At 45.5% G+C, this 15,770-nt stretch overlaps 2 protein-coding genes across 2 annotated transcripts; both read right to left on the bottom strand.

Annotated features, from left to right (window-relative positions):
- Window positions 1-53: 53 nt before the first annotated feature.
- LOC121593024 (histone H2A.V) lies at window positions 54-6,701 on the bottom strand. The gene is made up of 5 exons (XM_041915052.1): window positions 6,618-6,701; window positions 5,889-6,039; window positions 4,950-5,027; window positions 4,488-4,601; window positions 54-1,656 (listed from the first exon to the last, which is right to left on the bottom strand). The coding sequence occupies exons 2-5, from the start codon at window positions 5,889-5,891 to the stop codon at window positions 1,471-1,473; spliced, it is 381 nt and encodes a 126-aa protein (XP_041770986.1). The 5' UTR covers window positions 5,892-6,039; window positions 6,618-6,701; the 3' UTR covers window positions 54-1,470.
- A 3,691-nt stretch (window positions 6,702-10,392) lies between these two features.
- On the bottom strand, window positions 10,393-15,221 carry LOC121589864 (SPARC). Its single transcript, XM_041909078.1, has 2 exons — window positions 15,022-15,221; window positions 10,393-11,733 (listed from the first exon to the last, which is right to left on the bottom strand). The coding sequence occupies exon 2, from the start codon at window positions 11,721-11,723 to the stop codon at window positions 10,722-10,724; it is 1,002 nt and encodes a 333-aa protein (XP_041765012.1). The 5' UTR covers window positions 11,724-11,733; window positions 15,022-15,221; the 3' UTR covers window positions 10,393-10,721.
- Window positions 15,222-15,770: the final 549 nt, after the last annotated feature.

Raw genomic sequence — 15,770 nt, 5'->3', positions numbered from 1 at the left:
AAGTTTACAGGCTTAATGTTTTTTTTTACATTTATTTTTGTTTCTTCCTTCTCTCTCTCTCTCTCTCTCTCTCTCTCTCTCTCTCTCTCTCTCTCTCTCTCTCTCTCTCTCTGTATGTTTCATCTATTGTTCTTCATCAAAAAAAGAAAAACTCTCACTATTAGCGGTACTTCACTATGCTGTGTTCCATTCCATCTTTGTTACTAATGCGCTCTCTCTCTTTCTGTGTGTAATGTGTAAAATTTTTCGGCTTTTCTTTCCTGCTTCGCGTCCTCTTCTCTTTTTTGTTTGTACAAAATCCCAATATCGATGAGCAGTGTGTTTCGTCAGGCAAACCAAAAGAAAAAAGGAAAAAGATGCTGTAACCTTGTGAAGATTTGTGTGAACAGTCATTTACGTTTTCGTTTCTGCTCCGTTTTGCAGCAATCGTCTGGTCAGCTCTGGCGTCTTTCGCTGTGCCCGTTAAGCTAAGGTCAGTTGGGCGGCGTGTGGGAGATGGGGGTATGGTTTGCTCCGAACGGAAATGGAAACGTGTCCTCCCGCCATGCAAGCTAAAAACGTGAAAGTATAGAGCCTGTCGTTGTACAATGGTGAGTTGTTTAAGACTCTTCTTTTCTTTATTAGCGTAAGTAGTAGTAGACGTGTTTTGTTTTGCGCTTCTCCCCCGATTAAAAATTGATTCCAACAGTCGAGGATCCCGGAAAGATTCTCCCTCCCGTCACTTTTCCCTTTTTCTTTTAGTACGTAGTAGAATCTATTGGCGGGACCTATCTATGCCAAGGAAACCAAAAAAAAAAAAAATACCCCCCGAGAATCCGAGTCTCTGTGTGTGGTAGTGAAATGTAGGTTCACTGTTTCTTATAAATATATCGTTATTGAGGTTGAGCGATCGGAAAAAGAGAGTAAGAATAGAAAAAAAAGACACAATAAGTAAACAGAACTCATCGTCCTTCCCCCCCGGGGGGGCAAGGTGGTGGTTAAGGCTGGATGAGCGCGCGCTCTCTATATGGTTCGAAAGCTCACAATCCTCTTCCGCTAGTGCGCGACGAGTCCTGCCTTAACGACGATGCAATCAAAGGTAAAAACAATGACAAAAAAAAATGCAAACTGCCCCTACCGCTCCTCTCCTAGTCCTTCTAAAAAGTCTCCTTCGTTCGGGTTTGAGCGCGCGCGCTCGTCTAACCACTCTCTCCTCCCACCCCCTTCTTCCTCTTTATCTCCTCTGTCTCTATAACACCGTAGGTTCTATATAGAAAAAAAAGCATACGCTCTCTCACACACGCTCACGATTAAAAATAAACTTTCATTGTGGTCATACAAATGGATTATCCCCAATGCTCCTCCTCTTCCCTCTCCCTTTCTCTCCCTCTCTGCTTCTTCCCATGTTTTCGCGCATGGGACTGCTATCGTCTGCGCCCCCCCTTGCATCTCACTGTCCCCGCTATCCAAAAAAAAACTCGGGACTGCTTATTACTCGGGGCCGCCCTTCTTGCCGATGAGCGATTTGTGGATGTGGGGAATGACGCCACCGCCGGCAATGGTGGCCTTGATCAAGCTGTCCAGCTCCTCGTCACCGCGGATCGCCAGCTGCAGATGCCTGGGCGTGATTCGCTTCACTTTGAGATCCTTCGAGGCGTTGCCGGCCAACTCCAGCACCTGGTACACGCCACAGCACGCGATGAATAGGGTAGAATAAAATTGAAAGAAGAAAAGAGAAAGCGTTTATTGAGTGATGGAATGTGTGTATGGGTTTTACAATTAAAGTTTAATAATCAGCCATTTCGGTCCCAGGAAAATAACAACCACAGAGCGAAAGAGGTCAAAAACTTCGCCGAGAAATGAAGCCCGCTCGCGTCGGGCAATAACATTATCCTGCCGGGGCAGGTCAGTTTATAACACGAGCACCCCAAAGCCTCCCTCCTCTCCACCCGCCGAGCTTAGGCATTTTTATGCGCGCTGGCGGGGAGCGAAAAATGGTTCCAAATGAATGCTTAAAATATGCCAACAGAGAAGGGACGGACCAACCTGAAAAAAGGAAACAGGGAACGAATTTGCAACACAAAAGCAAACGGAAGGGAAAGAAAACAGCAAAGCAAAGGGCACAGACCAACTGCAGTAAAGGGTCGTAAAACTGATCTTCTCTGCTTGTCAATCCCATCCATTTCAGGCAAGCGTTTTATGCATTGCATTTGGATGATCACTGACCAAATCACTGAGTCGCTTTTACGTGTCATATAAATTATGGCAGGGCATAAAATCAGCGGTTGTGTAAAATATTTTTTGTTTTTTCGTATTGAGACATAAAGGCATAGTGGGGGGCTTGCGCCAACGAATGCAGAAAAGGTACAGCAACACGAGTCAATTATTTTTGATTCAAGGATGTAAGACGCTGAAGAAAAAATCCTTTTAACGCAAAAGCACGGGTTATGGTGCAATTTAATTCAATAACGCTGTGTTCGACTCCATTTCTGTAACCGGCTCTAGCCATTTTTTGTTTTGTAATGAGTAATAAATTGGTGAGGAGTTTGTGCAAGAAGAGTTTAAAATTGAATAAAATTTTAAATTTAAATAAAACCTGACAATTTGCAACGCTTCAATCTTCGTTACACAATAGAAGCTACAGTAGGTGACCGCTAACGGAGAGGTTAAATTTGTGAGAAAAATGCACATTTGCTATGAATTTCTCTTCCTAAGATTCGGAAAGCTTCATGTTTTGACGTTTATGTGTTTATTTATATTACTAAGAATCAATCCATTAGCGAACTTCCAGTTAAAAAAAAAACTCCAGTAAAACACATCCAGTTAGCGGTCACCTACTGTAATTGCAGTAGTAAAACATCCTTTGGAAGATTCCAATAGGGGAAAGTGGGGCAATATGAATATTCCTTTGAATTTGAACCCTTTCCTTTGAAACACAATTTTTCTTAAATTATTCTATGCCTCCACCATTTATCTGTACATTAAAATTGCCACATAGCCTGAAAATAACTTAAATACATGGAAAAAGTGTTAAAAAAATTGTTAATGTTTTACGAGAAGCTATTTAAACACGCCGGGCAAAATGGGTGTATGTAAACAAAGCGTGAAACGTCAATATCACTGGAGCAATATAGGCCACACTAGAACTGCGCTTAGGCAATGGTCGATGACTTGCAGTGCTGCATAAAATGTCACTGTCAATATCACAAAAAAATCATCGGACTGCAACAAAATCCAAGTCAGCGTCACGTACTCTATTGTGATAATCAGAGAGTTGGGTGTTAAACAAAATGTCACCAAGCATGTGATTTGTCCATCAACTGTTTGAGTCTCACCCCTTGAACATCACAGTTAGGTACGTGAGCTGTATCGAGCTTTGTTTCAATCATGACAGTTAGTGACTGAGCATTGTTCACAGCCAGAAAAGGGCAAGCTTGTGACGGCATTAAGCTTAGCTTGTGCGTCAGAGTATCGCGGTCGACTCAAGCACTCGCATGTCGTCATGTGTCGACATGTCATGATGCACTTTCATTGAGTATCAGCAATGAGCATCGAGCTACCACGAATATGTTCATTGTTTTCGTTGGAGCATATCTCGTGCTGATCATGACATTTTGCAGCACTGATTCTCTGCCTATCTTTTGTTTTGCTGCACAGGAAAAGCTGTTAAAATTCTTCCAAAAATGAATTATTGAAAATAAAAGTTTTTACACGTTTCAATCTACAAAATCGAACTTTTTTTAAGCTGCGCCTGGTTACCATTATTGTGGGATAAGCAGAACATCATTGCCTCACCAAGCGCCATATGTCCAAAAGTTATTTGCCGATTTTTGCCCATGTGAAGCATTGCTGCATATTTTCTTATAAGATAAAAATACAATTGCCTTGCTTTGTGTAGAGACTAATTGTACAGACATATCATATCTTTCCATATATACTATGTACAACTTCCACGCATCCCTGTGACACTGCTCTAAGCTTATTTTCAAAGTATCAAAAAATTACACTAAACCTTATTTCGTATTTTTCTTTGGTTGGATTTGTTATTTAAAGGGGTTATAAAAAAAAAACTTACATGGCGTTCATAGAACACTGCAATCAATACATTATGAGCATTGGAATGCATCTTTGCTGTGAAATAATACTTAGAGGGTGCCCATTTTGCCCCGGTAACCCCTCTCCTCCTCTACCTAACCACAAGCAAATCGACCTACTTCGAACAAATCCAAAACAACACACATACACACGCGGCAACAACTGTGTGTGATGGCGTTTTGGCGCCAAAAACTTTTCCCTCTCGATGCCTCGACACAACTGCAAAGGCGATGATGCGCACCCTCGAAATGGAACTCAAACAACTCCCTTCGGTTGCAGTTTCCCTGCGACTTGCATTTTCAAAAACTAACTGGCACGTAATAAATGGTTTTTTTTTTTCGAGATTTTCTCTAGCCCGCACTTCTTGCTGCTACTGTTTTAGCGACTGTCTGTGTATGTGTGTTTAAACTCACCTCAGCCGTCAGGTACTCCAGGATGGCTGCCGAGTAAACGGCGGCGGTCGCACCGACGCGTCCATGGCTGGTGGTTCGGTTTTTCAGATGACGATGGATACGTCCGACCGGGAACTGGTGAGAATGGGTGGAGCGAATGGAGAGCACGGTTTAGCATGGGCACGGAACGAAGAATGGTTTTAGAGAATGGGGAAGCCTCCACTTTTGCCCTTCACACACGTACACGCACACAAGCAAAAAAGCCAAAGTGCATCAGTGAGAGGGCAGGAGTGGGCAACACAGCAAACGGCCGCCAACCATTTTGGCCGGGTATTTTGTTGGGTTTTGCTGCTGCTGCTGCTGCTGCTGCACTCTTTCTCACCCTTTGCAGCTGTGGTCACATGCTGCCCCCGCTGCTGTGCTGTGTGTACGAGGAGGGGCGCGACACGCTTCACGCCCGCCAAAAAAGAAGAGGTTACTAACCTGCAAACCCGCCCTTGCGGAGCGCGACACTGCTTTGGCTTTCGCTTTGCCCGAATCTTTGCCTGCTTTACCGCCAGCCTAGAAGAAAATAAAAACAACAAATAAATATTAGTTTAGAAAAAAAAAGGGAAAATAAAGTTGTTTTGATTTCGAAAGAACGCGTAGTAGAAAGCGTTTCCTGTGTCCGCACGCTAAACACACACACATGCACACACGCAGGACGCGCGTCACTCGATGCCCACGGGGGAAGCGTTTTCCGGCGCGCGCGCGCCCGCGTTACCAGAAAGTTGAGGTTAGGAAACGCATCACGACGGCAAAGCGGGCGCGCGCGAGAGAGAGCACCGAAACCGAGTCAACTTGCGAGTATAAACTTGGCGACACACACACACACACGGCGCCCTGCTTCAACCAACACCCGCCTGTGTGTGTGTGTGTGTTTATCGATTTTGCACGATTTTTTCCCAAACTTCACACACCGAAACCAGTTTATTCTACGTCACTACGGAAACATTTTTTTCTTTTTCCGTGTTTTGTCACAGACAGAGAGAATTGACACACACACACACACAATGCACGCCCTTTCCCACCACCCCCCAAACGGTTTCATTGATCGTTGATAGAACTCCGTGTCCGTGTGTGTGCCGCTATGCCCGCGGGGCGTGCGAGCGAGAAGGCAAGCGGTGCGAGCGCGCGCGCGCGCGCGCGTTCACGCTTGGGTATCTTCAACGGGGCCTGTTTTTCCCCATTTCCTTTTTTTTTTCGTTTTGCTCACGGCGTGGATTGAGGCAGTTGTGTTTGATGGACGAAATACACAGCGCGAAGAATTGAAGAAACAACCAAAAAAAAAAAGCAACACTCACTCACACACAGGAGCGGGAAAAGCCTTCGAAAAAGTTGATCGAAAAAAGTTCGTGCACACACCAACGGGACAGAACTTACCATTTTGCTTTTGTTGGATGATGATTGAGCCTAACGGACGTGAAGAGAGAGAGTGACACAGGACCTGCCGGTTGGAGCGCTTTTCCTTGAATGCGTTTTGGTTTCGCGACCGTTCTTGTACGAGGGGGCACACACACCGCTGCTGCTGCTGCTGCTGGTTACAGAGATAGAAAGAGAGAGCGAGAGAGCGTTAGAAGGAGACAGCAAACGCGGAGGGAAGCGCGCGTGTGTGTGTGTGTGCATGATGGCGTCGCTTCGCTTTTTTCGGGAAAAAATGGTTGTAATCATCGCCGAAACGGACGCGTGAACAAACGACACGCACACACACACACATTCAGGGTGAAAAATGGCACACGAAAGTCACATCGAAATGTTGCACCGAATTAAGCGAAGCAATAATAGAAAGTGGAAAGCATAATTTTTTTTTATCGCAAATTCCCATAATGCAATGCTCGCACAGATACGAGCGAGCAAGCGCGTGTGTTTGTGTGGTGATGGTGCTGCGATGGCAACACGCACACAGCCGCACTGATTTAATCGCGCCGTTTTGTCAGAACTGACATCCGAGCCTGTACGGTCGCGCAACAATACACCGAGTTGACAAACGTAAAATGGAGAAAAATAAATTAGGAATCGAGTGAAAGAATATGGGTCAAAACACAGTTGCTAAGGTGAAGGGGGGGCTTTGTTTGAAGTTTTGGGGCTAGTTGTTTATTTTAATACCCGTACCAAAAACAAAAACAAAAATCGAAGCGCGAAAAATGGTTCCGGAAATTTACTGGGTTTCGGCACACAATTGCAATTTTTGCGATTATTGAATGAAGCAGCAGCACACACACACACACACACACACATCCAGGAGCGTGCATTGACGGGTCTGGTTCTGTCTCGCCTGTGTGACGTGTGCGATTGAATATGCGCGCGCTCTCTCTCTCTCCTTCTCAGCGCTGCCACGAACACATTGACAGTGGCGCGCACACAACACAACCGCAGCTGTCATAAATGGAACACACACACAAATAAATCACTCCTGTAAACAGCCCTAAAAGCGTGTAGGGAGACAAAAAGAGCGCCAGAATGGTGCACCGTTGGCAGGTCCGCCGTTTGTGGGTAGCGAGCACGGTTCGTACGGTTTTCATCGGGCAACACTGCTGCTGTTTTTTTCCTTTCTCTTTTTTGAAAACGCAGCTTCCCAACGCGTGCGTTGCAGTTTTGTAACGGTCACCGTGTCTCGCCCTTAAGGGAATGGCAGGCAGCAAAATTCGGTGAGGGGTAGGGCGATGGAAGCGGTTGCTTTGTTTTAGGCACCCGGCGGTGGGCAAGCACGGGCAGAGGGTATGTTTTAGTTCGTTGTTGGTATTTTTACCCTTACACCGGGTGTTGGACCGTTGGAATTTTTAAAATTTTTGAATTTTGGCATCAAACTGTTTGGCAAAATAAATTGTGTGTTTTTTTTTTCGTTTTGTAAAAAAATTGGTACAATTTAAATGTATTTAAATGCTGACCTGTAACAGGTTCGAAGCACTAAAATTATCAAAAACATAATTTTGAAAATAATAAAATATGTTAGCCAGAGATTACTGATTATAAATCTTAATTTCTACTTTAAGGTTAGATAGACGTCTCAATTGAAGTTAACAATCCCCAAAAAAGGTGACTCCTGATATTGGAAGTGTTGCACCAATTTGAATTAAAAAAAAATCTAATTACCATAAGCATCGATGTACAGTGTGCATTGAAGCTATACGACTAATTGGATTTTTAAAAATATAAAAAAGAGGAAATATTGGGTCAAAATGATATTGTAGAAAACCAACACACATGCATTTTCACAATTGCAGAAACATTGCTGTATTACTAAACTTTATTTTTAAACTTCTTCTTCTTCTTCTTCTTATTCTTTGGCACAACAACTGTTGTTGGCCTTGATGCTTGTCTGTACCACTATTTGGCTTGGCTTTCAGTGACTTATTCGATAACCCATAGCAGAATAGTCCAGTCCTTCGTATGGGGGCACGGTCCATTCGGGGCATGAACCCATGACGGACATGTTTTTAAGTTGTACGAGTTGACGATTGTACCACGAGACCCTTATCTTTTAATCCTAGTGTCAACAAGCATTCAACCATTATTTTTTTAATATATTTAAATGGGAACGTTGAATGGACTTAACACTTCTTGAATGTTTCGATAAATATGGTTTACTAGAACTTGCTAAATAAAAAAAAATCAAATGCGAGATTGAAATTTTACGGATTGTAAAGCATGTATCTTGGTGGTCGAATTTGAATAACAAGTATTTCATACCCAAGTCCGCTTGTTATCCAGCGAATAATTTTTTTTCTAAAATTGCAAAAAAAACTATTTCTTGATTTTTTTTTATTTGTTAGGGGAAGGTAGTTAAAGACGGACACGTTAAGGGAAATGGTAAACATCTAGGGATATATGAGTGCAACGACCATGAAAATGTACATATATTATCTTACACTCATGTTTTATCAGAAAATGTGATGAAACTTTTAAGTTTCCATCGATTTTTACGTTTTTTTTTAATGAATGAAAAACATGATTTTTTCCGTGCAGTTTTCAAATGTTCGGGTAAGACGGACACCTGATATGGGAAAGATGGACCCCATAAAGGCTAAGATGAACACCTTTAGAAAACGATGGAAATCGAAGAGTTTTACAGTATTTTAACAAATTCTATCGCTTTCCACGTCCTGGTACGTTTATAAACCAATTCTTTACCTATTGCAACGACGATTCAGGCAGCCGTGGTTTTAGGAATTGTAAGCACTGCTTCTAATGTACCGTAGAATGCAGCATCGAAAGCATTATTGAAATATCGCGCACTTACAGCTGACGTTGCTCCAGCTTACAGAACAACAGTCTAGAACTTCCTTTAAGGAAATTACTCCACGAAAAGACCACGACCCCAGTATTTTTTGGGAGACTTGTTAATAGTTTAATCCATTTTCCACCATGTCAAAATTCTACATTTGATATTTGTAATCCCATAGAATTTCTCATCTATTCCTGAACAATGTCGTATCTTTTTATTGCTTAAAGTTGTCCAAGATATTGGATTGGAAGCGCCTCATCAGTGTCGAGCGCGTAATAACATAACGAATGGCTACTATTTCGACCGGTGTTTCATTTCTCGCTTATTTCAATACTTTCTCTAGTTGCTGATTGGTTTGTAGCTTCGGAATATCCTTATTTAAGGTATTCGATGAAATCTATTTATCACCAATTGATATAAGGAGTAAAATAAATCAATAAATTTGGTGTCCAGCTTTCCCGCTTTGGTGTCAGGATGTTTAAGCCACCAGAAAACAATATTTTGTATTGCTTTCATTCCCGTTCTTTCGCCAGTTTTTTCATTAACGATCACGACAACTCATTAATGAAATAAAACTTCCGGAAATATAAACAATACAAGTTGTAGAGCATAAGATCCGTAGTAGTAGTAAAATTAGATCCACAAGGATGCACATGATTGAAAATTTATTCTGTTCGTGGATTTAACCAATTTTGCATATATTATGCCAAAAATGTTCTCAAATGTGTTGTTTAACTTTATGTTAGGATGTTGCATTGTTGATTTTTTTTTCGAAAATTACCATTTTGATGCATTTATGAGAAGTCCATCTTACCCGCAGTGTCCGTCTTTATCTACCTTCCCCTTCAAGATTTACTCTGTTTTTTTTCTACGTCCACCTATCTGGGTAGAAGAATGGAATGGAAGGATGCAGTTTAGCGGATTATAAAGCTTATAGTTCTTGTTCTAGACATTATATCAGTTTGAAGCCAGTTAAAAATCATCTAATTTGTGTTGTCTAATATGTTTATCATAACATTTGAATATTTCACAATTATAACTATTTTTGTTTTACCAAAGCTTACCAGATTCATGTCATTCTATCTGCTTCGACGAGGACAATTTGCCGAACGCTTTAAATTACTAACTTTTTTAAAATCCAATGTGCCGTATGTTTATGTTACGAACTGTAAGTGCAGTGGTAGTATTGTTGCGATTATTAATATTTTAAATTGCGAACAGTTGCTGTACTATGAGTAGGTATTTACATTTCAGTATGCACACATGCACTATCAGTAGATCTTATGAAGCACATCAACTCTTGCTACGCCGGATGGAGTTGAAACTAAACCTTTGGCAGTCAATGCATTTAATTAGAGCTGTTTAGTTTGAACACTTAGAGATGTTCCAGGCTTCTCCAACGTCAATGTTCGGGCAATCACGCTACAGAGTACTGTTTTAATTGCAATTTAAGCTTCTGAGATTGGTATTGAACAGCCTAACTGATTTGAATCCGGCTCGAAGGACTGCTGAGGCTTAGCCTTGCGGGAAACCCCCCTTCTTATTATGAAGCTTGTTGTGTTGTTTTGAAGCTGGCACCACTCACCACACCCAAACAGACCCTTCGGATGTTTCAGAATGCAGAAAAGTGATCCAAAATCCCCCCCCGCAACAACACATTGATACGTGTGAGCGAATCGTTTAGGTTCGTTTTTATTTTTGAAATTTCGTATTTAAGGGCACGCGGAATGGCACAATATGTATGGCACGGGCCGTGGTGCTTTCCAACTGCCCCCGGACAAACGCGCATGCAGGACAGGGTTAGTGGGAGAAAGGCGGTCAGTGGCGGCAAACTAGCTGGGGGAGGGTTTGGATTAGTTCGACGGAGTGTTGCGCTAGTAAGGGGATGGAATTGCTATGCTTTAAAACAATCGTTTCTCTCTCTCTCTCTCTCTCTCCCACTAGCCCTCCTGTAAAGATTTGCGTGGTACAGGGGCGCAGGGAATGAGCCGCTAGACGAACGCATCGTGCAGGTCGGACGCGTTCGCCTCCTCGTCCTTGGCAATCTCCGCGCACCGGGCGGTCAGATCGTCCTCCTCCAGCTCGAGACACTTGCCCCACTCCTGCAGCGAGATGCGGTGGTCCCGGTTCGGGTCGCAGCTCTCCAGGAACGGGGCGATGCAGTGCTCGAGCGCGAACAGCGGCGCCCGGATCGGGAACAGCTCGTGCCGCGACACGGTGTTGTCGTGCGGGTGGCCGTCCAGCTCGCACCACTTCCAGATCGCCGCGTTCGTCCAGCGCTTGGTCATGTTCGACTCGGCCTCGTGCTCGAGCGCCAGGTACGCGTCCGGCAGCTCGTTCCGCAGCGCCAGATCGCGCATCACGTTGAACAGCCAGTCGCGCATGCGGCGCGGAAAGTCGGCCAGATCGTTCTCGCTGCACTCCGGCATCTCGCGGCAGGTACCGTAGTAGTCGATGTGCACGTGGCGCAGCTCCTCGTGCCGGCAGCCCGGATCGGCCGTGTTGCACAGGCAGCGCTGCCGGTGCACCTCGCAGGCCGAGTCCCACGTTTCGTTCCGGTTGGTGCACACCTTGCGGCGCGGGTCCGTCTCCGGCGGGCACTCCGGGATGCAGACGCACTCGCCCCGCTGCTCGGCCACGTTCGCGCGGCAGACGCGCCCGGCTCCGCACCGCACGCCCTTGCACGGGTCGATCAGGCGTGGCACGCGGCCCTCGATCGGGCCGGCATCGTCGGACTCACCCGCACCGTCCGGCTGGCCGTAGTGTTCGGCCGCGATGCGGCTGGCCAGCTCGCGCGCCATCTGGTCCTCCAGCTCGTAGTCGCGGCTGACGTGCTGCGACTCGATGTGGCGCAGCAGCTCCTCGTCCTCCTCGTCGAACTCGTTCAGCAGCTCGTCGATGTCGTCCGCGCGGGCGGGCGGGGCGTGCAGGAGCGCCACCAGCGCCACCAGTGCGACGGTCAGCTGCACCAACTGCTGCATCCTCGATGCCATCGCACAAAAGCTGGGACAAGACGCCGGAGTGTAGAAAAAAAAGGATAGAGAAGGTGAAGTGAGATGGTTGGTAGAGCGAATGCCAATGGAAAATCCGGTTCGAAGGACTAATGGCTGAACCCCAAGACAAGGTTCGACGGAAATATCGTTGAAATTTACAATCGATTGCATTTACAATTCGAGATAGAGCGATAGAGAGAGAGAAGAAGAGAGAGAGGAAGAGAGAGATATGGGGAAAGAGATAGAGAGAGAAAGAGAGAGCGGAAGAGATAGATATGGGGAAAGATATAGAGATAGAAACAGAGAGATATAGAGAGAAGGAGAGAGAGGAAGATAGAGAGAGAGATATGGGGAAAGATATAGAGATAGAAACAGAGAGATAGAGAGAGAAGGAGGGAGAGGAAGAGAGAGAGAGATATGGGGAAAGATATAGAGATAGAAACAGAGAGATAGAGAGAGATAAAGAGAGAGAGAAGGAGAGAGCGAGAGAGAGAGAAAGAGAGAGAGAGAGAAAGAAAAAGAGAGAGAAAGAGAGAGAGAGAAAGATAAAGAGAGAGAGAAAGAGAGAGATAGAGTGAGAATGAGAAAGAGGAAGAGAGAGATATGTGGAATGATATAGAGATAGAAATAGAGAGATAGAAAAGATAGAGAAAGAGAGAGCGAGAGAGAGAGAGAGAGAAGAAGATAGCGAGAGAGAAAGAGATAAAGAGATAGAGATAGAGAGAGAGAGCGAGAGAGAGAGAGAGAGAGAGAGAGAGAGAGAGAGAGTACAACTTAAACCAAGCACTTGTACCAAGTACTACCATCAGTACAGCGACCATGGGATGCTAATATCATTTGACGATATTCCCAGAATTCATAAAATGCATCGGATTTATCTGCAACAACAAAAATTATTTTTTTTTTCGCAATTTCGCGATATATTCTTGGTAAACATTGATCTTTATATGTCAGTTTTTAGATCCTGATGGAGACTTTGAAGTTGAAGTCTGAGAGTAGAGTATGGTTGGGTTATGGACCTGGGGGCTAAAGACACAATCCATACGTTCCTGTATGGCGAGTCAGAAGAGATAGATCGAAGGTCCATGGAGCGACACCAATCGTTTTTGTTTTCGATACCTAGTTGAAGTACGGCAATAAGATCTTCATGAATGCGACTGAAAGGACGTCAATTACAAATAATATAGCAAATACATTTGGCGCAGTAATGGTCAACGTGATGGACCTTCCCGCAAGGTCCCTTGGGACACTGAGTGGCAGTAGGACTTGGGGAAAGTTTGAAGACTTCAATTATTTGCCAAGGTTCCATGTTTTAACCCTCATCTGATACACCTTAGGTATCAGTTGGCCCTTTAAAAAAAAATACTTTCAATCCTATCTTCCAGTTGGCGACCTTTCTCTTCAGCACTCGTTCTGCATCATTAAAACGTGCCAGACGTCACAAGGCTCCATGTGCGTGTGAGGGAACAGATGCGTTTTTAGGACCACGGTGCATCATCTTTTACGTTGCTGCGAATTGCAAACGTCGGCATCAGGAAGCCGCCCTAACACGTTGCGCTCGTCGCGTTAATTAAGATTGGTTCAAGATCGTAAAACTTGCTCACTCGGTCGGTCGAGCGGCAGCAGCGCAAGATGGTAGACCCTCCTTGCGCGATGATGCAATCTCTGCCCGGACGGGTAATAAAACGCTGACACGGCTCGCATGACCACGGGCAAGAAACGATTGTTTCGCCAGTGCATATGTTGGCAGTTTGTGCACTGCGCCGGCACCAGCAAAGACCTGCACGCTTCATTCGTCCAGGCTCGCATATTATTGGAGCGAAAGTTACGATGCGCACTGGAGCAACAAGAAGAAAGAAAGGCACCGCAAACAAAAAAAGCAACATTCTGAGATCATCATCATTGGAGCGATGGAGTGGGAGGTGGGAAGCAAAATCTCAGCAGCCAGCTGCTTATTAAAGCTACAACGTTGTCGCGGCTCTAGCCAAGGCACACATGTGCCACAAATCTGTGTCAGAACGAGTGGGGGAGGGCGTTCTAGGCGGAAGTGGCGCAACCGCAGCGTACTTCCGATGCGATAAAAAACACGCAGCGAACATAGACTGAGCGAATGTTGAGACGTAGCAAATGCGGAGGGCAGGAAAGCGCATGATGCAAAACGGGCCACATGGGCAAGGAAATCAAATCGACAACCGTCCTGCCAAATGCTGATGTCATACGATGCGCTTAGGAGAAGCGCGTGGCAACAACGGGGAGGCAAGTGTTTGTGTTTTGTTGCGGTTGCTTTCGGTTATGCTTTCCTTAGAGACTGTTTGGGTTTGAGCGTTCGCTGCAAGGGACAAACTCCCGGAATTGAAAGCGGACATACCACTGCATTGGCAAACAGTAATAATACTGTACCAGAAGTACTGTTTTGATGATGAATCTCCGCCCTCAAACTCTCCAGTTTGATGAGCGATATTATCCAAACAATCCCTAGCAGGGCCTTGTATCGAGTTCCTGGAGTTGCCGACTGCATGCTGCACTTAGGGAAATGAGTGGTCGTTAAAGTAAAGCATAGACATAGCTTAACGTAGCCCCTCGTCTGCAGATGCACTCGAGATCCTGCCTTCGGAATCCCGTCCCCTTACCCGGACATCACCCTTTGATTCTCGGTATCGGACCCGCTATGGAGAGGTTTCCAAAAACCGAAAACCAACCGAAACCTCCACCGGTGGGTTATTTATAACGACACCCGAGTTGTCTGTAAACAGTGCTGCACCGAGTTGAGCTTCGATGTACCCGTACACTCCCCCTTCCCTCGGTACATTGTCCTGCCAAACCGTCCGGGAGCGTTTACAGTTTCAAAATCCCCCCGTGAGGGTGTCTGGTTGGCGCTGGCAGATGAGAAGTTTGCGCAAGCGATTAATTGCTGACGTTGGTCTGTGGTGTGAAGTAACATCCTGAGTACCGTTTCGGGGCGACATTCGGTAACACTGGCAGCTTCGGTGCGGCGACTGCTTCCGCCGCAAGATGCCGCGGTTTCAGAGCGCGCGAGGTTATCAGTTTGATTGAAGGTTAGGCTTGGACCGTTGGAAGGAACTTGTCGCGTCCGTACCGGACCGCGATAAGCGACCGCGTAAGGTCCGATTGAAGATGTAACCATTGCTAGGCACAGCGTGGAACAATTCAAAACCAGTACACAAAACCTACTTTGAATAGGTTCGAGAAGACTAACGGCTCCCAACAGTCTTGAGGAGTAAGGTCACCGTTCCCAACATCTCTCAACCAGCTACTCCAAACTTTAATCTACACTTACTTTGAAGATTTCTGTTTCTTGTTGCTGAATATCGTTGAAGCACAGACTATTCCCAAAGACCCAAGGACTTGGTGCACCAGTAAACAATAACACTACACGGTAGCTGCGGCAGCTCCGGAAGCACGTCTCTAGCACCCGATTTGGTGGCGTCCGATCGGCACGATCGTTAGAGCCAGACTGACTCGTCTCGGGCACAGAGAGTCTACCCGAACCCGTCGGGATGGGATCTCGTGGGCGTCCCGGTGACGCGGCGACTCTTCCCGGCCAAGCGGAGCAAGCGAGAACACGCTCGCCACACTCCCTCCACAGTCGGCAGGGCAGTCTGAGGAGGGGCGGGAACTGTTAAAGACAAAACCATAAGACCCCGCCGGATGATTAGCTCGTGTATGAGATGTGAGATTGCGCGCGCGCGCGCGCTCCCGCGCTCGTTTCCTCAGACGAATGTGCCGAAGTGTGTTCTGAAGTTTCGAATGGACCGGATGGACGGCCGTCCCTGCAAACCTCATTCGCTTGCCGACATTTGCACATGCGGTGAAGTAATTAAGGGCGATCTGTATGTGTATGTGCGTGTGTGTTTGTTTGATACGCAAAAAGTGCTGCTAAGGTCGTTAATGTAGGGAGGGGTAGTCGTGTACTTCTTGAAGCTGATGTGATTGCCGTATGGTTTTAATCTCCCTCCACTAATTATTTTCACTTTAGATGTCTTGAGATGACACGAATAAAGCCCGAGTGAAGTCTCTTTAATGTAG

Source organism: Anopheles merus, chromosome X, assembly GCF_017562075.2.
Source record: "Anopheles merus strain MAF chromosome X, AmerM5.1, whole genome shotgun sequence".
Classification (NCBI taxonomy): domain Eukaryota; kingdom Metazoa; phylum Arthropoda; class Insecta; order Diptera; family Culicidae; genus Anopheles; species Anopheles merus.
This window is presented reverse-complemented; position numbering and strand designations above follow the sequence as displayed.